Source organism: Hordeum vulgare, chromosome 1H (assembly GCF_904849725.1).
Source record: "Hordeum vulgare subsp. vulgare chromosome 1H, MorexV3_pseudomolecules_assembly, whole genome shotgun sequence".
Lineage (NCBI taxonomy): Eukaryota > Viridiplantae > Streptophyta > Magnoliopsida > Poales > Poaceae > Hordeum > Hordeum vulgare.
Genome location: NC_058518.1, coordinates 183,599,683 through 183,627,509, shown reverse-complemented (window position 1 = coordinate 183,627,509; position 27,827 = coordinate 183,599,683). Strand labels below are relative to the sequence as shown.

General features: G+C 45.3%; 1 protein-coding gene across 1 annotated transcript in view; it reads left to right on the top strand.

Annotated features, from left to right (window-relative positions):
• The window catches only part of LOC123428271 (probable metal-nicotianamine transporter YSL3), a 116,894-nt gene that overhangs the window by 57,474 nt on the left and 31,593 nt on the right, over positions 1–27,827 (top strand). The window contains exons 3-4 of the mRNA XM_045112466.1: positions 18,762–18,859; positions 18,939–19,073. Coding sequence (XP_044968401.1) covers positions 18,762–18,859; positions 18,939–19,073 — 233 coding nt within the window. The remainder of the gene's footprint in view (positions 1–18,761; positions 18,860–18,938; positions 19,074–27,827) is intronic.

The window sequence follows — 27,827 nt, the reverse complement described above, 5'->3', positions numbered from 1 at the left end:
TGACACGGCTACCCACATTGTAAAAGAATTCTAAGTTCAATCCTCTCTCATCTTCAAGAATCATATTGTGCAGGATAACACAACATGTCATGATGTTCTTCAAGGTTTTCTTATCCCAAAAGCGAGCAGGACCACGGACAATGGCAAACCTAGATTGAAATACACCGAATGCTCTTTCAATGTCTTTGCGGGCTGGCTCTTGCACCTTTGCAAATTCACATTGTTTTTTTGTTTTGGGTTCTTTAATGCTCTTGACAAATGTGCACCAAGGAGGGTATATACCATCTGCAAGATAGTATCCCTTTGTGTATTCATGCCCATTGATAGTGTAGTTGCAAGCAGGAGCATCACCACTAGCAAGCCTAGCAAACAAATGAGACCGTTGCAACCCATTGATATCATTGAGAGTGCCCGGCATACCAAAAAAGCAATGCCAAATCCATAAATCCTCAGATGCTACGGCCTCTAGCACAATTGTTGCATCACAAGACTTGCCACAATACATTCCTTGCCAAGCCTTGGGGCAATTTTTCCAATTCCAACGCATACAATCAATGCTACCTAGCATGCCAGGCCAACCTCTCCTCTCATTAGATGCCATCAATTTCTTTCTGTCATCTTCATTGGGTGCCCGAAGATACTCAGGACCGAAGACATGGATGATCACTTTCGGAAATCTACACACATACTCAATTGTGGTATCTTCACCAATGCGAAGATACTCATCGACATAGTCAGCCGGAACGCCATATGCAATCACCTGCATAGCTGCGGAGATTTTTTGATATGCACTAAATCCCTTTAAGCCCGCGGCACTCCTTCTTTGAGTAAAATACCAGCAATTTGCCTCACAAGCTTGAACAATTTTCACAAAGAGGGATCGGCGCATTCGGTACCTTCTCCGGAAGAGGTGCGGAGCATATGTAGGATTCTCTGCGAAATAGTCTTGCATCAACATCGTTCCCAAGATGGCGATTCCGAGGAATGCACAAACGCCCGACAGTCGATCCTCGCCTCCTCTTCCGGTTCTCGTCTTCATGCTCCTTCACGGCAAGCGCCATGACTAACGTTTGCTGCCGAAAGTTTGCAAGCCTGGTCTCAACATCCAAGCCGTACGAATCGGACGAATCGGATAGTAAGAACTTCTCGCACGGGGTCAACTCCATCTTCTCGCGCAGCCCGCAAAAATCACAAAGAAGGGACTAACCGGCGGCGGGTGATCCCGGCAGCGACGAGGGGGTGCGCTCGACGGTGGTCGATCCTCGGCGGCGGCTGCGATGGGGGGCGGCTCTTCTCGCCGGATCCGGAGGGGCGGTGCAACGGCTCGCCTGCAGATATGTCCGGAATCGCCGCGACGGGAGGGCGGAAGCAAGGGCGGGGTGGCGGCGGAAGGAGGGGGAAAATAGCGCGGGCTGAAATGTCCCTCCCACCAACTTCTTCTTTGTGATGTAGGGCACCGCAGCCGCGAGGGGGAAACCCTCGTTTTCCTAGGTTGGGGTCGGGAATTTGCCACGCCCCCCAAAAAAATTTGCGGGCCGGGGCGGGATGCGGGGTCTGGTCGGGCAGGCTTTCCGGTCGGTACCCGCATTTTGGCAGTTATTTTGCGGGTCAGGGGCGGATGCGGGGTGTGCTAGAGTTGTTCTAAGCAAAGAGAATGGTTTATTCATTGGGGAAAATTATAGGGATCACATAAGCAAGGCATACTCAAACGACGAGCATCACATTTTGAAGAACAAATAGGTAAGCCCGGTACAAGGCTAGGGGCGGCCGGCAAGCACACCACGTAAGGTAAAATAAATAGTACAACACAGTCGTAGTACAACGCGGTACAAGACACAAACACGCACTGATGCTGAAATAACATAGTAGACCAGTGGTCCCCTCGCAGGACAGTGTTACGGACTCAGACGGGTAGGCCGGCCTTCTCACCAGCCAACACGGAGAGACCCTTGTTAGACAGGTTGATGGGGGTTGCGGAGTGCACGCCCGCCGCCCTCACCAGCGCCGCCATGAGCTTCCTGACCGGTGATTTGAACCTGTTGACGTAGCGCTCCCTGATCTCTGGCGTAAATTGCCCCGGGCCAGAGATGAACTCCAGTTGTTGCGCGAGCCTTGCTTGCGGTTTCTGTTGCTAAGTCAGACCCTTCACGCACTTGGCGATCCGTGCGCTCGCCCGACGCTGCAGCGGTGTGGCCGAGGCGGGGGTGGGGACGACGACCTGGGCAGCAGTTGGGGACACCGCAACCATCTTGATGGCTGGGGGAGGCGGGCCAAGGAGGGAGGCCGGCGGTGACCGGAAGACCTTGGCGAGGACAGGAGCAGCCCCGTTAGCGTCGCAGTCCACCTCGAGCCCGTGGAGGCGCCCAACGAGGAGGCCCACCACATCATCTATGTTGACACAACAGTTGCCTTGTTTTGGACGATCTATTCCTCAAGCAGTGGAGGGGTCGGGTCCATGGAGCCCATGTTGGGCTAGGGGGATAGCGACCCAGCCATGGCAGGAGGCGAGGCTAGGGTGGGGGCCCAAGCTAGCTGGAGGCCAACTCACACTCTCTGAGCCCTGACCAGGAAGGGGGCGCCTGGTCAACATAGGGCCACACGGATTCATCAGCATGCGCTGGACGGGCAGCCCCACCCTCGAGCTCCAGGAGCAGTGGATCGGCATGGGTGATGTCGAGCCAAAGCTACTCTACCTCAGAGTGGAAGGTTAGCTGCTATTGGCCGACGACACGTGCAACAGGGGTGCCCAGGTGGGCATCGCTGCTAGACACCGCAGGAGGCGCAGGCTGTTAGAATAAAACGCTAATGCAAGATCATAGACGACACACCGAGGCACGATATTTGTTAACGAGGTTCACCGATATGGCTACATCCCCGGGGCATGACTACGGACGCTCCTCCCAAAGATACCGCAACACCGGCCGCCCGGGCGCCGGCACAAGTCGCCGGCTTCCCCGCGTACCTATTGCTATCCGATCGTCATAGGTTACAACGTGCAGCGCCCCTCGATATATAAGAGGCCTAGGATACAACGTGTCCGACTCCTACACGACTCGTACCTATCCACACCAATTACAACTCCAAGTCCACGTAACCCCTTGCGTACATAATATTCGACACAAATATAGCAAACTCCACCTTGGCGAATATTCTCCACCACCTAGAAGTCGTCCATGCATCGAGCCTCCATGTACTCCGGACTTGAGTTGTCTTCTTTGTAGCTTACTTAGAGCTACCCGACGGGTCTAACCCGCCGCCACCTGAGACTCCACTGCTACTCTTGCAGCTCCACTCTTCATGACTCCATCTGCAATAGTGCTCCCTTGCAACTTGTAAAGATGCGAAGCCGTCCTCTCTCCTATCATCACGGTCATCCCATCTTCTATGATTTCCATGGTCTTCTTATCCCGATCACAACGGAATTCCATACCACCATCATGAAGAACACCAAGCGAAATTAGATTCCTCCTTAGCCCTGGCACATACCTGACTCCCCGAAGCATCCGCTCAACTCCGTCAAACATCTTGATTTTGATGTCACCTATTCCAGCAACACGATAACCAGTGTTATCGCCCACATAGGCGAAACCAAACTCACCAGACTTGTACGAAGAGAACCACTCCTTGTTGGGCGTCGCATGAAAAGAGCAAGCTGAATCCAACATCCACGCTTCAGTTTTAGTTGACCGTCTGTCTGATACTACGAGAGCATCACTACTGCTGTCTGAGTCACCACCATTAGTAGACAGGTTAGCACTAGCCTCACCCTTCAGTTCTAGGCATTTCCTCTTTATATGTCCCCATTCCTTGCACTTGTAGCACTGCACCTTTTTCTTCTTTTTCTTCTCTGCCTCTTGTCCCTTCCTGAGCTGATAATCTTTAACTGCCAACCCCAAACCTTGAGTACTATCCCTTTCAGAAGCATTCTTTTGCTTCCTCAACTCATTTCCAAGCAATGCTGCCGTGATTTCCTCATTATTGACGGTTGTCTTTCCATGTGTCAACGTAATGACCAAATGCTCATATGACGGTGGCAACGAAACAAGAAGAAGTAGTGCCTTGTCCTCGTCCTCAATCTTCACATCTAGCCGTGCTAGATCCGTGACCAACTGATTAAAGGCGTTCACATGCTCCACAAGATCCGACCCCTCTTGCATCTTCAGCCCATAGAATTTCTGCTTCAAATACAGCTTATTGGTCGCTGACTTGGACATATAACGACTTGCCAACTCGTCCCAAATTCCCTTAGGAGAATCTTCATCCATGACATGATACATGACCTGGTCTACAAGGCACAACCGTATGTTGGCGGCTGCCCGCACTTGCATATCCTCCCACATATCGTCGTCAACCTTGGTCGGCTTCGTCTCCTGCAAACCCTTCAAGATTCCCTGCTGCGCCAGAAGATCCTTGACTCTTGTCTGCCATAGATCGAAGTTACCCGTGCCATCGAATTTCTCCACCTCAAATCTGGTGAACCCCGGCGCCATGCCAAGCCGTGATCTAACCGACCTGTTGCTGCCGGTCTGACCGCCCTTGCTTGCCTCTGCGACTTCCTCACGAAAAAGGTCTCCAATCCCAAATTCTTCGTCTGAAGCCACGCTGCAATACGCGATCTACCAAGAACCTTGACTCGCACCGTATCCTGTCCGCCCTTCAGGAATTGCCGTGAAGCCTCTTGCCGCAAGGCGCAGAATATAAGATGCTAATTCTGCTAACAGCAACTCGTTCGCTCCACCTTTTTTTTCCCGAATCTGCACACTATGTTTGGTGCCCTGGCTGTCTCCATCGCCAACCTTTTATTATCGCTGCACGACCTATCCTTTTCCTTCTCCCACACAGAAACCGAGTCCAAGTATTCCACAACTTGTCCTTGATCCGAGTCCTACTTTCACAAATCGAACATAGGATCTCCTGAACCGTACTAGTCCACACACGTGCAGGAGTCCTTGTAAACCCAAACCGCCATGCATGAGTATTAATTAATCTCCTGACTCTTACCCGCCGTGTGCCTGTTGCATATCCTGCATGAAGACCAACTGTCGCACCCTACCGAGCGGCCGTCCCACGTACGACACAACACAACTTTCCTTCTCTCGATTCCGCCTGCCTTTGAAAAAATAGCCGATGTATCCGACGACAGCTTCCGTCTCTGATCTTGGGTTTTCGCCAGCGATCTGTAACAACCTTGTTTCACGATACTCGCCGCACGTCAACCTGCCGCAACAGTCGCCACCTCGCGCAACATCCATGCACGAACCGTGTCGTACCCTGGCCACCGGCGTTGCCGACATAATCCGTCCGCAGTGTCGCGCCGTCGCCTTTGTACAACACCGAGCGCATCATCTTGATGCTCTCACACTCCGATCAATCCGGCCGTCCCCCCACGTCTGGTCGCCGGTCTGATCGCGAGCCGAATCCGTCGCTTCCGCAACGTCTTCAACATCCACTACGCCGGTCCGATCGCCACGTCTAGCCGATCCTTACCGACCACAACCCATCGAACGGTCCAGGCCTCCTGCCCGAAGTGTCCGACACCACCGACCGCATCCGCGATCGCCGCCGTGCTCCACCTTGCACCAATCGGACGTTCCCTGGCACCCGTCGAGCATGATCCTCATATCTCCAGATGATCTTCCGCATAGCCTTCTCGTAACCTTGCTCATGATACCACTTGTTAGAATAAAACGCTAATGCAAGATCATAGACGACACACCGAGGCACGATATTTGTTAACGAGGTTCACCGATATGGCTACATCCCCGGGGCATGACTACGGACGCTCCTCCCTAAGATACCGCAACACCGGCCGCCCGGGCGCCGGCACAAGTCGCCGGCTTCCCCGCGTACCTATTGCTATCCGATCGTCATAGGTTACAACGTGTGGTGCCCCTTGATATATATAAGAGGCCTAGGATACAACGTGTCCGACTCCTACACGACTCATACCTATCCACACCAATTACAACTCCAAGTCCACGTAACCCCTTGCGTACATAATATTCGACACAAATATAACACAGGCATCCGTGACAGCACCACAACCAAGGAAACAGGTTGCATCGGCACGTTATCCAGAACGCCTCCCGGGGAGGCAGGACGACCACCCTCTTGACCGAACCGCTCACAGGACCGCGAACGGCTACACCGAAAGCCCTCCCTCTCAGACTCGCTTTGGGAGTCGTGCCCATCAATGGAGCCGGAATCCGAGCCACTAGCATGGCGAGGCTCGTGGCGGGATGATGAGCCAAGCCGGCGGCGCCCATTCGGCCAACTCCGGCGTGCAACTCCATTCTCTTCGGATACGTTTGTTTGAGATAAAAGTAGACCCAACGGTAAAACTTAAATGGACATCTCAGTTTATTGGTGTCCTTGTTTGTCCGGTCTAAACCCCAAACCAAGCCCAAATTTAAGCCACAAATGCTCCCGCGGACAAAAAACGAACACTCTTGTTGCCCGCTGCGTCCGCGCTTGTCCGCCCTGGACCCACAAAATAGCGACCAAAGATGAAGCCTCCACGACCCATGCGACCACGAAGGCACCGATGCAGGGCTCCGACTCGGGCGCCGACGCAGGATGCCGCCATGTGCTCAGTCAAGGCCATGGACGCAGGTCATCGCTAGGCGGGGTGAGTAGGGCAGTGCGAGGTGGGCGAGCAGTGCGCGACGGCGGGCGAGCACGGCAGCGCGCGTGGCGGCTGGGCGAGCAGAGGCAGCGGGGCCAACAGCCCGGGTAGGCGCGGGCACGGCGAGCGGCGGGCGAGCAGTGCAGCGCGGGGCTGGGCGACCTGCGGGCGTGGCCGGGGCAGCACGGGATCAGTGTGGCAGCAGGCGAGCTGTGGGCCTGGCCAGGGGGGCATGGGATCGGTGTGGCGGCAAGCGAGCTACGGGCGTGGCCGAGGCACAGCGGGCGGGCGATGCAGAGCGCGGCACTTTGGCGAGCTTGGGCGGGCGCAGCAGAGCGCGGCGTGTTGGCGAGCTCGGGTGCGGCGCGGTGGCGAGCTCGGGCGGGCAGGGCACGGCGCGAGCTGCACAGGCGGGACGACACTGTGTCGAAGTGGCTCGAGCTGGCCGGGCGGGACGGCTTCTGCGGCGAGGCGACACGAGCTGGGCGGATAGGGCTGGTGCTGCGGCGAGGCGGACCAAGCTAGGCGAACCGTTTGGGGTTAGGGTTGTTCAAGCGCGTTGGACGCAGATGCGTCAAACATCTATCTGTCCACCGGACGTCTGTCCAAATCGACCCCAAATGAATAAAAATGGTACGTCCTTGCATTAGAATTGACCTTCACTCACACAACTTCATGGCCATTCCAAACAGACAAAAATCGAATGTCGTTTTGAAATCTTGCGTTGGAGTTGGCCTTCACTCACACAACTTGATGGCCATGGGCTTCATTAGTGTTTCCTTGTATTAGTACACATATCGGGCCTTGCTGCCGCATACGTATAGGATTGTTTAGCCTTAGGAAAAGGCACAAACACCCCGATGCTTCACTACTTTACAACGGTGGCATAAAATATATAACACACAAGACCCTACATAAAGAACTGAAAACAAACATACCCTAGAGTTTTACAAAGAAGACCTTGGACAAAAAATAAAAAACATGATCAGATCCAATGCTCCTTCCCGATGGCTCCATTCTCGCCAGCATTGTAGACATGACCACTTGGTCCATCGAGGCTCCTACACCAGGTTTCTATAGACCCTACCTTGAAGCAACACTAAATCCGAAACGATGCCATGGCGATTTTGGCCACCCTTCGGTCCGAAGATGCGACAGAGCGTCGGAAACACTCGACCAACCATAGCAGGTTCCATGGCTTCTCCAAATCCACCGCTAGTGGTGTGCATGATCCCCGGTGTGTTGCTTCATCTCAACATCACGAGTCAACGGCATATCACCAAGGTAAACGTTTATACACGGCGCGCCGGTCGAACCGTTTCGGCCGGACGCACCGCGTTCGTCCGATGTGGGCGGATCGCGCGCGTCCCCTCCCCTCGCGCAGGTCGCCGTCGCCCCCTCCCCCCCGCGCAGGCGCCGTCGTCGTGTGCTTCCCCCTGCGCAGGTCGCCGTCGCCCCCTCCCTCCGCCCAGGCGCCGCCGTCGTGTGCTTCCCCTCTGTGCAAGTCGCCGTCGCCCCCTCCCCGCACGCGGGCGCCGCCGTCGCGAGCTTCTCCTCTGTGCATGCCGTCGTCGCCCCTCCTCCACAGGCACCGCCGCACGCCCTCGCACCCTTCGCTGGCGCTGCTGCAAAACCACCATTGCCGGTGCTCGGGCCGAGCCACAGGGAAGATGACATGGCTGCCTCCTGCCATGGACTGATCTGTGTGTGCATGTATTAAAAAAGTTACAAGCGGTGTGCAAAAAGCTTCAAACGGCATAAAAAAGCTTCAACCGTTGATAAAAGAAGTTACAACCACGTCCATGAGAGTTGCAACCAAACTTCGTCGGAGTTTTGTAGGCGGAGTTGCAACCATGATGAAAAAAATTTGCAACCATTATACAAATTTGATACATCAGTCATTCTTTTTTGTTGCTACCGTATTGTTTTTTTTCTACAACCGTTGACATGGGCGAGTTGCAACCATGATGAAAAAATGTTGCAACCATTATACAAATTTGATACATCAGTCATTTTTTGTTGCTGCAACCGTATTGTGTTTTTGCTACAACCGTTGACATGGGCGAGTTGCAACCATGATGGGAAATGCTGCAACCATTATACAATTTTGCTATATGTGTCGTTCTGTTTTGTTGCAACCGTATTGTTTTTTACAAGGAGTTGCAACCATGAGCGCACGCTGCTACATCCACGGAGTTTAGAAACGCATAGAAAAGCGACATAGGTGAGGGCGGCGAGGGCGGCGACCGGCGGCAACCGACGGTGGAGGACGGCCAGCGGTGAGGAGGTGAGGCGAGGCGGGCGGAGCGTGCTGGGGCGTCGGCGGGGCTAGGCGCGTGCGGGGACGGCGGCGCGTGCGAGGATGACGGACGGGTGGGGGCTGACGCGACCAGATCTGACGGTCAGAGGGTCCTAATCTGACGGCTGTTGCGCATCCGGCACGAGCCCTCGGGCCGGCCCGCCGGCGCCTAGCACTGCCCTATCACCAAATAGTGGCATAACGCCACAAACTAGCCCAAGGCTGAAAACAGCGACGAATTAACCTACATGTAGACAAGGATACCTAAATTAAGTGCCATGCATATAGACAAGGATACCTAAAAGAATACTCACTCCATTTTAAAATATAAGTCTTTCTAGAGATTTCACTAATAAACTACATACGGATGTATATAGATATATTTTAGAGTGTAGATTCATTCATTTTGCTTTGTATATAAACCTCTAGTAAAATATTTTAAAAGACTTATATTTAAGAACGAAGGGAGTACAAGGCATGGGATAAGCAGGCGTTAACCAACAATGCATGTAAAGGTGTTCATATATAAGTTCCAATATTTAGGGATATGCATTTTCAAACTAACCTACTTTTTATGGTGACAACTTTCATGTGTTACGTACGGAGCAAGTCATACTCAGTAATCTAATCATACATAATCATATAAATTGTAAAATAAAATCACCTTCTTTACTAAGAAATGACAACCTAAAAAGGTTTTTTTTATATATTTGTCAGCGAATCATTTAAAATCATACAACCACACATGAAGGTAAGATTCCAAAAACCACGAATCACGGGGTAAACTTCAACACTTTTCCATTTCTAAGTGCACACTCTTATATTGACGACTTCTACTAGAACCACACATGTAGAAGAATATAGCACTTGGACCCTTTTAGACACAAAATTTTACTTACTAGCATGGGTCACTCCCAGTAGTACAGAATCAGGCTTTGGAGGGTGTTTGGCTCATGGTCAAACATCTGTTTCTGTTTTGCCACAATGCCTACGCTGATAATACTTGACACACATGAGGTGTTAAAAACGGACTCGATGACTCTCAGCACCACAATTTTTTTTCTAACAACTCACCATTTAGGATGCTCTTCATTAGGAGGGGGTTACCGAGTAGAAAAAACCCCACTGTTACACGCAAGGCTGTCAAATTTCTTCCAATTGGTGCCCCACCCTGCTACTGAAATTCACATAAAACAACATAGTGTTCAATATTTAAGAATAAACAATACTTAATAGTAAGCAAAACACTTAGGTCTAACACTAAAATGTCGCTTAAAACATCACAAACACATGTTGCGTGCAAAACTGGATATATCCTAGGGTTCAAGCAACAACAATGGCACCTAAAAGACCACTGCCTCCAACATCTATAGCACCTGCAAGTCCATTTCCTCCAACACATCTTCCAGTAACAAAATCATCACCTTCATCATCACTAGGAGGAAGAGGGGGATGCATAACAGGTCCCAATCTAGAACACATGGACTCTTCCCTAAAACTTTGGTTGTAATTATTGTTGGTTGATGCTTGTTATCGATGACTTGCTTCAAATTGGCGCCTAGAACAAAAGAAACAGTGAATGAGTTCTCTAATTTAATAAGAACAACATTGTTGGCATAATGGTCGGCAACTTTGAAGTCCCGGTGACATAAAAGTTCATGAAGAGCATAGACAACAGAGAAGACTTGTGAAAAAGATGGCGCGTGTGAGTGAATATGACAATATTCTTAAAAACACCATAGTGCACATCCAACTAAATTATGTATCATAATCTATATCAACAAACATGGGATGATGATCATACACCAGAAAAGACAAATAAACATGACAATGAAAATCAACACATGTAGTGCAAAAGAAGTTAATGGTCCTTATATATAGATGTCAAGGAATTGATGTAAATTAGAACATCATCAATACTACATGAGTTCACATGTGTTAGATTCTGCATAGGAAAATCAAACAGTTTTTAAGATGAGGCTGGAGTGGATCAAAAATTTCGTATGAAACATAGTACAAACGAATCCTAAGGGAAATTTCCTACAAATTACACTCTTGCGAATGAAACAATAAACAGAGGAAATTTTCCTAATGATTCTAATCTTCCAAGTTTCCTTTCAAATTTGAACCAAATTGACCTAAAGGAATTATCAATAAAATTTACCTCACACTCTTCATTCACACGACGTTTGACAATGCTTGTAGATGGTCTATCAATATTATCAATCTACCATCTAGGACTTGTAAAAGGGTCAACATTGAAAAGGAAATGAAACAAAACAAGGAAGCAAGAGATGTTTTTAGCAATTACAAGTTAGCTTAGACTTTTCATTGGCTTTCTAGCAAAGTTGTCAGAATCGCGATTCTGAATCGGACCGGAGCTCCGTTGCTAGGATCGTGAATCGTAGAATCTTAACTATCATGATCGTAGAAACTTAGATTCTATAAGCAAAATCGTAGAATCGGAGGGGCTAGTTTTGATCGTAAGATTCTAAGACTTGTGTCGCGATTCTGACAACTTTGCTTTCTAGTGGCACCAAGGTTCTTTCTAGGATCCATGAATCAAAGAATGGAGAAATACAAATATTTGATGGATTTGTTAACTTCTAACTCCAATAAAACAAAAGACGAATTGAACTAAGTTCATATGATGAAATTTATAAATAATATAAATAAAAAAGATGAGCAATGAGTAATCAAGAAAGTATCAAAAAATCCTACCCTAGAAACGCTCTCGGGAACTACTCTCACGAAGATAGAGATAGATAGATAGATAGGAGTACTTAGAGAGAGAGATAAAAGACAAAAAGAGGGACATGAAGCATCACTTGCGGGAGGAGTGTGGTAAGTGAGAGGGGAGAGAGGAAATGAAGTTTCGGTCCTAGAGAACACTGACTACACGACAACGAGTAGTAAACTCCCCCGCATCCCAATGTGTTTCTCCCTTCTCTCGAACCACTTAGCTTCCCATCATAGACATCTCCTATAAAATCCACCCAAGGAGGCATCACCGCCTCACGTCCCCATAGTTATCAGCTCCACCAAGGCGTCCCTCTTACAACCCCATTTCTAGTCGATGCCATCTATTAGTTTTGATAATCTACTCATGCATGAAATGGGGAAATAATGGGGGATGAGGTGGAGAGCCCCAATTTTGGTTCTTTGGAGCGAAGTTGATGTATGACGCATGATGATGCAATGTGACGAGGTGTTGTGTTGCATTATGCCGAACGAGTGGGGCGTGGTGACACTACACGAATGAAAAATCATATATTTCAAAAAGCTTCACTTCCTATATTAATATAACATAAATCTATTTTGGTGGCTAAGCGCATTAAATCCTTTTTTCTATCATCATGGAGTGATTCGTATTTGGCTTGTGGAGCTCAATCTCTTTGGGATGGCTCGCTCACTCACTAGACTCTTCATGATGGCTTGAAGCTCGCTTGTTAGCGATAACTTGACTTGGTTACATAGGACAAAGCATGTAATCCTTGTTTATCATCTTGTGGCTATAATAGTTGGTTTGTCCATTGTGAATGACTTTGCGATCGAATTACCAAGGCTGTCCTTGAACAAGATGTCACACAAACATAGGGATAACATCGCATTCCAAGGTATCTTCATACACGCCTATCTTGAAAGAGACGTGTATGGTGTGCTCAACTTGAATAGTACCGGAGTCGCTCAACCAATGGACGTTGTATGGGGGAGATTGCTTTTTTTGAGGAGTTGTATATTGAGCAAACCTCCTCGCTTGCCAAATTGTGGAAACTTCCTCCATCTATGACCATGTTGAATACTATCCTTGGATGTCCGCTCTTGTATGGAAGATGTGGCATCGTTGGTGTTCGTCTTATTGTCATTGAAGTGTCAATATCTTGGAGACAATGAGAGCAGGGCTCAAATCATTGTTGCAAAATACTTGAGCATTTTCGACTTCATTGACTTGAAGATGCATGATCACATGTTCCAAGACATCTATTTGTTGATTACTCATGAAGTCATATTCGACATCCGCTATCATGATCATTGTCCGTCTTGTGGGACACTCAAATTTCTTGTGGTCATGCCCTTGACAAGTGAAGCATTGTATTTGACTTGTCTTGGCATTTTGTGTTATTGGAGGGGTTGTTGATGTAGATTCTCTTGGCTTGTAGTTTCTTGTAGTTTTAGGAGGACGACTCTATGATTTCATCGGTGGGTTGTATCTTGAAGAAACACGACTATTGGGGTATTTCTCGAGTGTATGGTGCCGCACTCGAAGAAACTTAAGTGTTGGAAGCAAAAAAAATTCTTCGGTATGCGGAGTACCACGCATACTTGATGTCATCAGTACTTCGCATTCTGCCTTTGTGTCTTCATGTACGAGCTGGGGAAGGATGGAGTGTGGTTGGAAGTCAACAATCTTTTTTAATGGTGATTGAGAGCAGAGAATAATCTCTCTATAGTTTGCTCCCCATATTCCTTGGCATTTTCTCTTATCACAGAAATCACCATTTCCTTATAGTATTCTTTTCCGTATTTTGTGTCTTGCTTGAGGTGTAGAAATTTCTTGAAGAGACTCTCGTGTAGTTGGTAGGCACAAATCTTACACTCATGACTTCCTTCATGTCATGCCAAGTGGTCACAGTGGGTTCGGCTTGATCTCTTCTCTGCTCAACTACTTTTTCCACCAAATGAAAACATATTCATGGAACTCAAGGGAGGTGATTGAGATCTTTTTCGCGTCATCGTTGTTGTGTAAGAAGAATATATTGTCCACTATGAATGCACGTTATAGGAAAGTGTTGGGGGTTAGTGCCTCTAAAAAACTTGGGAATTGTGAACTTGAGCTTGCCAAAGCGTTCTACATCTTCATTATTGTGGTGATGTTGGCGTTTCTCTTGACGTGGAAGAGGGCCAAAGTCTTCCCGGTCCTCAAGACCGACACGACGTTGGAATCGTGGAATGCATGTCATTCGGAGGAGAAGGACGAGGCAGAGGAGTAGTTGTCGGAGGAGGATGAGGAGGTATCAGAGGAGGAGGAGGATGAGGAGGTATCGGAGGAGGAGGAGGTTTCGTGCATGGATCTTGATCCCAATAGATTTGGCATGAAGGAGGTGGAGGCATTCCACCTCGGCCAAGTAGAGGAGGTCCAACTAGAGCACAATGCGGAAAGGTGCAGTTAAATGACGAGCAAGAGAGTGATGCAGCTTCATGCGTGTGTCATCGACGCCGTCCTCGATGATAGAAGCAAAGATGTACGGTCTTTCGATGAGACGATAACTATCATTTTGAATGGAGTAGACTTTGATGACCTGACAACAAGCGCACGAAAACTCCGTGCCTTAGTAATCTCTAAGCAAACTCCGAGAGGTTACTGACCACATCGGAGGACGATCAACCACTACAAGAAATATGTCAACTAACGACTTTCAATATTGGTCACTGAATGTTCATTGATTTCCATTTGTGACCTTTTTATGACCAAAAACACAAGGTCTAAGGCTGAGGGTCTTTAATGAACTATCACGACCTTTTTTCTAGATTGGTCGTAGGATTTTATGACCAAACAGAAGGTCGTAGGTTTCACGACCAAATGATTTGGTCAGTAGCAATCTGCCCGCACCACGTCAGATCCACCGTGGCAGGCTGACGTGGCAGAATTATGACCAAATGAAAAGGTCGTAAATAAGATTCAGCCCGGTCCATTCCGGTCGTCTACATGGGCCGGGCCCAATAATTTGGCCTTTTATTTTCTCGGATAGAATCTTTTACTCGGGAGGTTTTTTACTAGTCCACTTTTCTTTTGGGCCTTGGCCTACTCTTGTTAGTCCAGTTCTTGTTTGGGCCTTGGCCTACTCTTTTTTTAGGCCCAAACCTTTTTAGATAAATTCTAATTTGGGCCTTGGCCTACTCTTTTTTTAGGCCCAAGCCTTCTTAGTCTATTTCTTGTTTGGGCCTCGGACTTTTTGCTGTCCAAACTAACTTTAGTGCCCAAACAAAATGGTCCAAACAAAACTTAAATAATTGACAACTTCACAGGTGCACATCTTCACAAAATACTTCATCAGGTTCACAGGTTCAAATAGAGCAAGACATTGTTTCATCACCAGAATGACCAATCACAGGTTCAAATAGAGCAAAAACTCATCACGCATTTCCACCGAGCTCCCAAAGTCCATGCCCAGCGGACTTTCCTGATGGTCCGTCGCAGCCGCCATAGTTGCTTTCTGCCTTGTGACTCTATCAGGTTCATCAGGTTCCAGGATCCTCTTTGTTTGTCCTGGAGGTGGGGCCATCACCCTTCCTGGAGGCATTGCAGCAGATGCTTCTGAGCTCTTCCTCTTCTTGATGGTTGTCTTCTTAACACCAGGCCTCTTCGTTCTAGATTCCTTCAGTGCCTTGTATAAATAGCATAGAAAAAAATTAGATCACAAGATAAATATGTGAGCACAAGGAAACACAGAGCATACAAGAACCCGAACCCTCCAAGCAAGACAGAGTTTGCACCTTAACAGTCTTGTGCACTACAACTTCATCCTCCTTAGGATTGTACTCTGGGTCATCACTGATAACTCCACTACCTTCTTGAACCCCATTAGTTGTACCTTCTTGTACATCATTTGTTTTCCTAATCATTAACGCTATTGCATCAATGCCAAGGGACTGGAATATCCAATTGTTCCTCATCATATTTCTAGCCCTAACCTTCTCGTACTCGATGAGAGGATGCTCATCTTTGCAAGGCAAAGTAAACATAATTATTACGTTAATTGTTGGAATGCATGGACAGACAGCCAAACATATCTTATGATATTTTATTATCATTTAATCCTACTTATTCAGCTAAGGAAGAGTAACAGCACACAGGCACAGCTAAGCGAGCTAATTCAGATTACAACAATACATTTGCATAATAAAATCTGACAGTATTTTACATCACCAGCCTCCAAGATATTTTAGTTAGCATATTACATTTCACTTAGCATATTAAGACACATTTTATAAATCTGACAGTATAACCACAAGGAGCAACTTGCATACCACTCGTTGGCCTCGGGTTTGACCTTGTCATCCTTGACATGGATGATCTTGAGGTGGTGCTTGCAAAATAGAATAAACAACAATCAAATACAACAGGGATAAAGTAAAATGATGCACTTATATCAATAAAGGAAAGCATTTAGACGAGCATGCACATACATGTAATACATGTGAAGCAAACTTGTTGGATCAACAATATAGTGATGTAGTTAATGCATCAGTACTAATACATGTAAAACCCTTGGACCAGCATGCACATACACGTGTAGCAATGCGCATACATTTAATGCATCAGTACTAAACTCACAGTTGAAGAAAGCAACTAAATTGAAGCACTTGGACTAGCATGCACATACAAGTGTAGCAATGCATCAGTATTAAAACATGTGAAACAGGAGGTAGTAATGTACTAAACTGATAGTTGAAGAAAACTATATATGTGAAGCAATGCATTAACTATTTACAACAATTACTTTTATGTTTTAACTTGGAATTTTATCCATGTACCTGCAATCATCTATAAGCAAAGTAATTACTCAATTGTATCCCTAATGGAGGCAAACATATGCATTCATAGCAATTGGTTGCCCAACATTTGGTGAATAAAGAAGCAAGCAGTGTGCAAGCAAGCAAGCAAAGTGCATAAGTGCTACTAATACAAGCAAGCAAGCAAGCAAAGTGCATAAGTGCTATTAATACAAGCAAGCAAGCAAAAGAAGTGCTACTGGTAGAAACAAGCATAGTGCTACTGATAGAAACAAGCAAGCAAGGAAGAAACTTGAAGAGGAGCAAGCAAGCAAGTATTGTTGATACCAACCCTAGTAGCTTCTTCTCCAAGTGCTACTGATACAAGCAAGTATTGCTGATGGAAACTCTAATTAACCATGTATGCTAGCAAGCAAGCAAGCCATGGTAGTCAAGCAACATGAACATGAACCCTAACCCCATGAAGCAAACTACCAGAGGGGGATAGAAAGAACCACTAGGAATAAATCCCATGAACATGAACAAGAACCTCCAGGAGCTCATAGATTGACTGAATCCTAACCCTTGATCGGCCAGGTGGGGGATGTGCCCCCATTTGTTACCCATCACAAATGCAGGACCCCATGATCCAGCCCCACTGATCGAGCCCCATGACAACTACAACCCTAACCCCATGAATCTACAGAACCACGTCAGCGGACATATTTACCCCATGAACCCTAACCCTAACCCCATGAATGTACATAACCATCCCCATTGATCCAGCCCCATGAACCCTAGAAGAACTCATGAGGGGGATCTATCAAACCCTAGAAGATCTACTAGAACAAGGGTCTATTTCCTGTATGCAAATGAAGAACAAGTAGTAAATTGAGATGGCAATATGGATATTGCGAATACAAGCGAAGTCTAAATGGTGCCTTAATGACTTTATTAGTAGTGTACAATACATGGGATTTCGTCCAGCGTTTGCATGGTGGGACTAAAAAACCTATTGAGTCATTTCCCCTACAATACGGACTATAAAAACAGCCTATGGACTAGTATTTTAAAATTATATGCGTGTGGCCCAAAAATAAGGTGTCGCAACACATATACTAAGCTATGGTTTTTTTATGAAAGGACATCTTGTTAGTTCATATCCTTGTATGCCACCATGAGGAGTTGAAAGTGATAAAAACTGCAGTGGAAACTCAGTTCTTGTTCCTTTGGCGTGCGCCTTCATCTCCACACTTTGATCCTGCTCCAGTGTTCATCTCTCTTGTCAATTCTAGGCCCTTCATTAGTAATCAACAGAAACGTATCTCATTCACGCACCATCATATTCTCATGAACATTAGAATTAATACCATGAAATGAAAGAACCTCATAATTTAATTGGCGTACACGAGCTCTAATAATTGGTTAAATATGTATTGTAGCACGGGCTGTGAGTGTAACTATAGTATTGATTTTGTCATCACTTGACTCGCTCCAGTCCGAGCGGGAGGTGGTGGCAAATTGCACCCTTATCCACCTCCATCACATCAGGTGGGCTTGGCTCTTCACAAATAACAAGGAGGAGGTGAGATTGGATATTCGTAGCGCCACGAGTGACCATGAGGCCAACGGCTCTCACAATGTGTTCATCGACATATCCGATGACGACAACTAGGAAGTGTACTTCTCTATCAAAAGTACTGCTTCTAATAATACACATAAGTTCCTATAATGAAATCTACATTGTACGTAGTTTAATCAAATTGAGGGTCCAAAAGTGGGGAGTATGGTTGTAGTCCTGGACAAATGAGGGGATCCTAGATCTTCTCCGTGGACATACAGGTGGTAAGAATTGTACATTATGGTTGTATATGGTCTTACACTTTTCAAACCATTGTTCCAGTGTTCTCTTAGTTTTGTGTGATTGTTTATCTATAAGTCCTTCTTGGATACGTATTTGACCGTTCCATCCTATTACTAATGAACGAAGTTTTGCATATCAATTTATGAACGTTGTTTAAATAGAAGATACAAGTTACTATATTAGGTGTTTTCTAGTGTAGAGCATGTGAGTTCTCATTCTGAGTACTACAAAAGAAAATACTATATTTACTTCTTTTTTTTACCCCATCTTAGGAAGAATGCTTATTATTGTTGTTAAACATTTTATTATTCTTTTTTTGTACATGTTGATTGTGTGCATTGTGTTATGTAGAGGTCATACACTTCCTCAGTACCTTTTTATCAACTTGATATATCGTTTGAACGAAATTGCCCTTTATAGTAAGAACGTTTTTTCTAAGAAATATAACTCATTTATAACTAGCGTTATTCTTGTTATAGGTGATGATTCTAGACTACAGATTACTATTCCCGACAGGAACAGCTCAAGCTCACCTTATTAATAGTTTTCACACCCCTCAGGGAGCTATTGTAGCAAAGTATGTCATGCAATTTCTTTGCTTCCTGTAAATTGATCTGCTCTTTCTTGATTGTTTAAACTAACTTTGTGATTTCTAGGATGCAAGTTGCAACCATATTTAAACTTTTCATCGGAAGCTTTTCGTGGACTTCATTCGCTTGGTTATATGCTTCTGGAAAAGGTTGTGGATTTTCAAGCTTTCCCTTGTTCGGACTAGAAATGTATAAGAAGAGGTATGAAATGTGTTTACTAATATGTACGTGAAATGATGTTATATGTTCATACTATCTCATCCATGAGTAAATATTATTTAAGTTTTCTTTTCTCCAAAAGGAGGATAACCCCTAGCCTCTATATTGATTAATGACACAACCAAATATTAACAACTGAACAATGTCAGTCAAAGCCAAACATTGATGCCATAAAAAATCTACTAATAGAGAGAAAAAGGAAAATATTACAAGTCTAACTTGAAGAACTAGGCTCGCGACAATTGTCTTCTCTTATATGTGCCACAACCTATCGCTAGTGACAAGTCAACGACGAAAATAATATGAGTCCTCTCAAAAAGCACGCTACTACCACACAAAGTCTTCACGAAAAAATAACAAACTTACTCATATGTTGATCAGTCCAACCAAAGGTCAAACATGGATTGTCATCCCAAAGAAGAATTTCAAGCTAACCCCTTCAATAAAGTCATAACACATGCACATCGACGTAGGTTGATCTAGAAGAGAGCCGAGATCATGGGTTTTCATTAGGAGAATATGCATAATGGTTGTCAAAACAATTGTTACAACAACCTGTTTACCAGTCGGTGCCTTGTTGCTTGTTGGAGTTGTATAAAAACAAAGGCCCACCCATGTCATTGGAGAAACTACTCAAAGAAGTTTGAGGACCTCGCCACCCCACATCTATTGACTACCACCATACCCTTAAATCCATTGGTCACTTGGAAAGGGAAGGGTGTTGAGGAAGGTTCAATACCAAATCCAAATTCCTAGAGATGTCCATCACTACATCCACCTCATCTCAGGATAGCCTGATCGAGCCTCCAATAAGAGCTATAATCGTGAACTGTTACGCCTCCGTGACCATCACTTCCATGTCCATGGCCAAATTTACAGGCTGGCGGCAGGGACGAAACCCCGACTAACACAACCACGTGGCCTCAAAATATTGAGGGTGCTAGTGACTTTCCAAATCCGTCTTTAGTGACCATGTTAGCACTTCTTCAACTACATCTTGTATATTATAGGTAGAATCATTAACAACAACCATATAAAAAATAGTATCATAGATGCATGAACAAATATATTCCCCAAATATTATTACATAGGTTTTATAATATATATTGTTGATATTAGTAGTTTTAGTTCTACTCCAAGAGTGTTTCAATTTTTAATGCAACATGTCTTCTTGATTATAAATGAATAATATAACTACTATAGTCTATCTTCAAGGAAATCAACATGTGAGATGGCTTCCTAGAAAATTTGTCTACATTGGCCATATGCATGCGCTATTTTCAACTAACACCATGATTGGTATTGACACTCTAGAAGTGCAAAGCCTTTACATAGCACATATACAAAGGAAACACCGCAAACCCTACCCCAACCTATCAACTACCTGAACAAGCCTTTCTCCCTCTCCCTCCATGCAGGCACGCAGGCACGCACCCACATAACCTAGTAATCATGACTCAATACTAAAACTGGGTGATACTTTCTATTTCAAGATGAGATCCCATATGTGTCGCCTCTTATATGCCTTTCTACCCTCCCTGACAGCATATTTTAAAAAACCAGACCAGTGAGGCTGTCGGTTTAGGTTTTTATTGTTTGAACCATTGTTTCACTAGTTTGATGTCTTGTTTTTTATAGCATAATTAGTTTGTTTCATGTATTAGTTTCACATTAAATAGGAAACATGCCCATGCATTCCTACAGTTTGATGTCTTGTTTGTATACCAGAATTTGAAGATCAATCGAGAGGGTCCCCAACATATATTTCGACAACCGCCGTTCGGGGATGACGACACGCATAGGTAGTTTCTGCGCGGATGGTCCGCAACTATAACGTGCATTCCTGTCCCCTGAATGCGGATCATCTAGCACTACGTGTCCGATGCTGGCATACCCTTGGGTAATGTCCTCTATATCATTCATTGGCCACTTAAGAAGGTGGCTTTGGGTCATTTGCCATAACATAGTGATGTCGTCTTCTGCGGGGTTAGGCAATGACGAAGTTTCAAAGCCCGTCACTATCGATATCTCCTACACATGCACCATCGGTATGCCAAGTGGCAGGACGACCCCATGCATCATTCTTCTACCATCGGTAAACGGGATGTCTTGACCCTTGGCAACCCTTCTCTTCACCCTGTCCATGTTGGCTTGCACCCAGCATGGAATAAAATAGGATGCACGTGGCTTATGGGTGCGATAGGTGTAAGCTGTTGGATAGGCTTGGCGTGCCGTGCCGAAACATTTTTGCTAACCTTTTCTCGACTGATGCATCTACTATTGCATCTAACTTAGTTTTGTTTATGTAGTTCCTTGTGTATTTTTTTAGGTCTTTGGTTTCGGGGTAGGCGTCGTCCTACAACATCTTACCCCTCCCAACACATGCCCAATCTTGGGCTTCCTGTCAACCTCAAAACCCGCGTTCACTCCCCGGGTAAGAGGGTCATCATACCTATATTCATGGGGAGATTCATGAGGACCCTGTACAAATTCATGCTTTATTTTCCTCTACAAAAAGTTACATGTGTTTTGGTAAATAATTAGTATGGTACGTAATAAATAAGCTCTGGGGACTAAACTATTAGTGGTGATTTAAGTTACCAAGTTCTCTTCCGTCGAGCAAAGTTGTTGCATCAGTAGGAGAAACTCCATACTGCCTCGGTCTTGCACTGCACACGCCCTCGAAAACAAGTCCCAAGCACGATATCGATGTTCCCAAAATGAAGGTTGTTTACCCGCGACTATAAACTCCGCAACCTCCTTCTCCCACTTTGGTTCTACAGCTTTGTAACCACCAAGGCCCGGATGATGGTTACGTGGGAGATTTTTTTTGTAAATTACAAAAATGTTTGCTTATCTCCTTGCTTGACTCACTACCGTAGGATTCACAAAACTTCGTCCATTCTTCGTTATCCATAGTTCGATTGAGCTGCCTAATAGTCTTGAAGTCCTTCCCAAATATATTGCAACGTGCACTTCTCTTCGAGTCCCTTAGCATTTTTTGCCATTTTGACATGGCGTAATCTTCGGCTAACTTATTGACATCAAGTGGAAATTCATAACTAAGGTTTAACGCCATCAGTACATTCACCTTCTATCTGACTAAATCCTTGCTATCGATTAAGACGATTTTTTGCAAGATGAAACCTAGCATTTTGCTATACCTTTTTGCTCCATCCTCTGGGGTGATCGGATCCTCACTCGGGCCAACTGCGGTGATTGCAATTATACCTTCATGAAGCTTGTTTGGATCCCTTGCCTTTCATTTTCTCTTCATTGTGGTAGTCGCACTAGATGATGTCCCGTCAGTGTAGCTCGTGTCCCGTGCCCCGGTGGTCCCTTCTACCTGTTGGTCATTGCCCATCTCGACGTTAGGGATGGTCGAATCATCCACGTCAGTGGCGCTCATCTCGATGACAAGGTTGGTGTACTAAGGTTCCATTTGAGATGACGTTCCAGCGACGGGATGCATTTGTCTAACAACAATATTGTAACAAGAAGTTATGAGTAAACATAGAATGAAAATTGCGACTGGAAAATTCGCATGACCTTTGCTCAAAGTAGCGCATATTGAGTACCCTTACTTTTATGAAACCGAAACGAATCAATGTCATCTCAACCATGTGATTCTACATCGAAAACCACCACGCGATCCACGCGTTTGTACAGGTAGATCTAAGAACATCTAAGATCTAATTCTTTGTGTGGCATTTCATCGAACACGTTACAATCATCTATAACGGTGGAACTTATATATGTGAAATGTAGTGAAATTATACCTTGACACAGAAGTGAATCAAAAATTTATGACACTGACGCCGGTGTTGACGAGACGGCCGGGTTCGTTGCGACGGTCGCGAGGTTGTCCAGGTGCCGGCCCGTGGGATCCTGTGGGGATAAAACTACAGGTGTGGTGGCCACAAAGTACGAGCACCGGTGATGCGTGCGGCTAACACCGGATCGCATGATAGTAGGGAGAGATGCGAGGAGCAGAACCGTAGCACTTGAGAGTAGGCAGCGACCGACGGTGGTAAGGATGCACAAGCATGCGAGAGATGGGAGAAGCACGGAATGAATTAGGTAATTTTCTAAACTATGCGCGGGGGTCGCGCTTTTTTGGTGAACACACGGCGGGCAGTGTGTGGCACCCGCCACTACAATTGTTTGCAACGGGGGTGGGCTCGCCCACCCGCCAGCCTGAGCCTATGTACTTAAAATAATTTGTTCACAATTTTTTTTTGTAATAGCTTGCACCCAACCTTCACATATTTTGGACCTAAAATGTTTTATATTTTATTTATACGCCATCAGAAGTCCCATGGTACAATTTGACAATTTTCTAGTTGGTTTTCTATTTGCACGGCATTAACTAAATTTTCAGCAAGTAAAAAGGCAAAACAAACTTTGATCGTGCTAACGAGGTTGGGAATGTTTGAAACTTTCCATGGTCTCTTCACTAAACACATGTAGAGCGTGATAAAAAATTAGAGATTATTATGACCAAAACCTGATGCACATCGTATGCAAACATGACACTCTCCCGCCAAGTGCATATAGGGTTTCTAAACGACCACCTCACACAGAGAACTTAATTTTTAAACATATTTTGGACTTGATTTTTTACTTGTGTAATATATGACATCAAAAATCCCATGCTACACTTACAGAATTTTTTTAGTTGGTTTGCTATTTTTGCGGCACTAACTTAATTTTCGACAAGTAAATTAGGCAAAACAAACTTTGGCCATGCTAAGAAGGTTGGAAATGTTTGAAACTCTCCATGGCATCTTCATTGAACATCTCTAGGGCGTGATAAAAATTAGAGATCATTACGAACAAAATCTATGCACATCATGTGCAGACAGGACACTCTCCCGCCAAATGTATAGGGTTTCGAAATGACCACGTCACACACAGAACTCAACTTTTAAACCTATTTTGGACTTGAAATTTATTGCATCTGTAATATACACCATCAGAAGTCGCATGCTACAATTTGACAACTTTCAGATTTGGTTTGCTATTTTTGCGACATTAACTAAATTTTGGGCAAGCAAAAAAGGGAATTATAAAGATTTGTGGTGGTCAGTATAAACATCCGCTGCTCCTGACTTCCTAACTTATTGGAGCAGGTGACCGTAGTGCAGCAGTGGCGAGTACATATGATGCCCGCCACCGGCAGCATGTAGATATAAAAAACTAAAAATTCGATAGGGTCACCCCACTATGTCTACGGTGGGTGATCTTCCTGATTGCCATTGTAAGAAGAAGTAGCAGCGGCGATTGAGAAGCAGCGCCCGCCAGTGGAAGGTTTCAACACGGGAGGAAATTTTACGAGTTCAGCTGTGGAGGTCAATATGGTGGGCCCGCCAGTGCTAGGCAACCGACACTCGCAGGCCCAACCCGTCACCCGTCACTTCTGGCCTTCAAAACTAGAAGTGGCGAGTGCCCTGCAATGCCCGCCACTTGTTGGGGTTCATCTATAAGCCTTTGCCCTATAGTGGAGGGGAATGGTTGGAGGCACTTTCCAATGAATCCCAAGTCGTCATTGCTCTCAAGAGCTCTTTTCGTCAACTCATTGGATTGTGAGGTTGACGATATTCATGAGTTCCTACACACAACAAAAGCAAAGGGAAAATTATGTGCACGTGGTATATGTACACATCATCTGTTAGGATGTGCATGTGCATGTGTTCATTAGCATAAAATATCCAATGCTAAAATAAATGAGATGAATGATATAGGACCATGTCATCCATCATGCATGGTTTGTTGTTATGTATATCATAATGGAGACTAGAAGTATGTGGTGCGTCACTTGAATTATCGAGGGCATTGTTATTCATGATATGCGGATGGTGCACACAAATATTGGGGTCGTGCAATGGATGTAAGGGAACTAAATCTCCTAACATGTATGAGGAAACTATGGGGGTCTCCTCATGTGCAATAGTGGAATCATAATTCAGAGAATATGAACAACATCCAAAAAATGCATATTCGAAGCATTCTGGTCATGGCATGACATATGTGAATAATTTCACAAATGATGCAAAGGAAGCATGGCAATATCATCGCAAGAAAAACAAATGCCAATAACCAAAGGCTTGTCATCTATAACATATTCACACATTCGATTATTTTTTATGGGATATGCATAGTTACTCTAGTGAGATTGCAATGATGCAATATGGGAAATCTCACTCATAGCATACGACAAGTTTAGCGGATTATCAAACATGATGTGACCAATAAAATTTTCACATGATATCCTATGGAGAATAGCATCACGACTAGGTAATTTGACATGCTCATCATGATATTCATAAAAAATTGGTGGCACATCTAAGCATGAAGAAGATAAAACATGTGGTGTGTGCATAAGATGATCAACATCATGCAAGCAATCGATGTCAAGATAGTCCACTAGTGGGACAAGCAAAGAACATTCACCTATGTTACCTTTAGAGCTCTGCTCATGGGATGTAGGTGAGGTGGGAAGTACCAACTCGTGGTCAACATCATGATGGAACCATGTGGGGGTGCATCATCGTCCACCATGGCCATCGTAATTCCCGTTGAAGGAATGGACACGTCGAGGGTAGGCGCGTCGTCATGTAGGATACCTTGCATAAAATAAGACACAATAGGATTAGAGGTTAAGTTGTTAGAAATCATAGTGGCCTCACGTGCCCTCTCAACTACCTCACTCACTAAGTGGTGTGGCTCAATCACTCCCTCTAGGATGCACTGACACACATGGTTGGTTGAATCTCTCAAACGGTGGTGATGGCTCTCAACCTCACATAGGAATTGTGGCATATTTTCATGTATGGGGCTAGTGGTGGTCACACTCATCCTCTCATAGGAAATGCATTCAAAGTCAGATATGGTCGAGGCACTCACCTCACTCATGTGGTAGTGTCTCTCCTCACATGGAAATTGGGACATCTCATCATACGTCGGTGTCGGAGAGATGTAGGTGCAAACATCTCCATGCTCAACTCCTTTCACCACCTTGGTTCAAGGGATAGTCCCATGCTCAACCGCCTTGTCGCTTACGCGATGGATGAAGGTTGAAGATGGCACATTATCACTCTCCTCCAATACCGAAGGGAAATTCCCATGCTCCTCCATCTTCCTGCGGGTGCTTACGAAGATGGAATGGTCATTCACACGTGTAGTCGATCGTCTTGATGTTGGTGTCGAAACTTGTCCTTGTCGGAGCTCATCGAGCGATCTAGTCTTGTGCTCATGAAGGTTGGTCATAGTGTGATGTAGAACTTGTAGTCGATGCCCTTCTTTGTCTTCACACACTTGTTTCTTGGAGGTGTCTTGCCGTTCGTGATGATGTAGGTCACGAACATGATGGATTTTGTGGCGGTCATCTCGAATATGAGGACATGGTCGACTTGCGCTTTCATCGGATGGATGCTTCGAAGATATATGATTTTAGCGTCTCCGCCTTGAAGATGATTAAGGGTAAGAAGGCTTGTAGTTGGCCAACATGTGTCGAAGTTGCTTCATGTGTGCATCCAACTTCTTGTTGATGTAGTCCCTTTTCCGAGCTTCAGAGTGTCGTATGTCAGTGGCGAGTTATTCGACTTGGTCCACAATTGAGCTTGCATCGCTCGTTGTAGTCTGGAGAGGTGACTTTTGTTGACGTAGTTGTTGATGCTGTTGTTGTCGTTGAAGACCGAAGATGATGTCCTTTGCCTAGCCATCACAAGACTTGAGCAAAGGTGAGTGGAAAAGGAGATAAACAATACCAAGATACCGTTCCCAAAGTTAAGGATGTATCATGTTTCACTCACACCTATAAGTAAAGTTTATCAAGTGGGTTCGTTAGGACACATGGCACAAAATTCAAGCAAATGTTAATCCAAGATATCAAAAATGTTGAGGAAGATTCACAAAATTGCAATGCAAAGCAAATAGATCAATAGCTATGGTGGCACCAGGAAAATACACATAAATAGATAAACGGGATCTGCGCAACCAAGGAATGAGCACAAAATGTGTGATACCCAGGAAAATCTCTGGTTATAAGGATACTAGAGAGACAATAGCTCGATTGCTCAAATGAGCTAGATACGCGCTTGTGCACCAACCTATGAGAGTAAATGTGTCGTCTTCGATCTTAAGTATGCTACATATGTATGAACCAAGTGTATCTACTATACAAAATAGTTCAATGCTATTTCTATTCATTACAAGCTCTTTTGTATCTCCTCTTTTGCTTAAACATGTTTTCCTGTTTTTTTGTTGATAGGCTATGCTTGATGCTCGAACCAAGATATGAACCGATATGAACGGGAGAGACTTATGGCACAATGTAGATAGCAAGATGTTTGCACATTAAAAGTACTTATGCGACATAAGCGTATCGCTATGGTGCATAAGTAATGTGGCCCGACAATTCTCAACTCGCTAGTCTCAATGGGTAAGGTACGCAATAGGCTCGGAGCGATCAATGCAATGGCAAGGGAATGGACAATGATTGTCGTCAAGGTTACCGTCCTTGCTTATGGTTGGGGTGCCAAAAGGCGAAGTGATCGTTGTCGATGTCGAGGCCATGGCGATGATGAGTGGCGGCGTTGTCGATCTAGAATCGTCCCTAATTAGCCGAAACACCTTAGTAAACGGAAACTACAACTCAAAATCTCAAATAGAATTGGGTTATGTTTTCTAAAGAGTATGGCGAGAAACTATGCGGAAGTTATGGTTGAGGCCTAG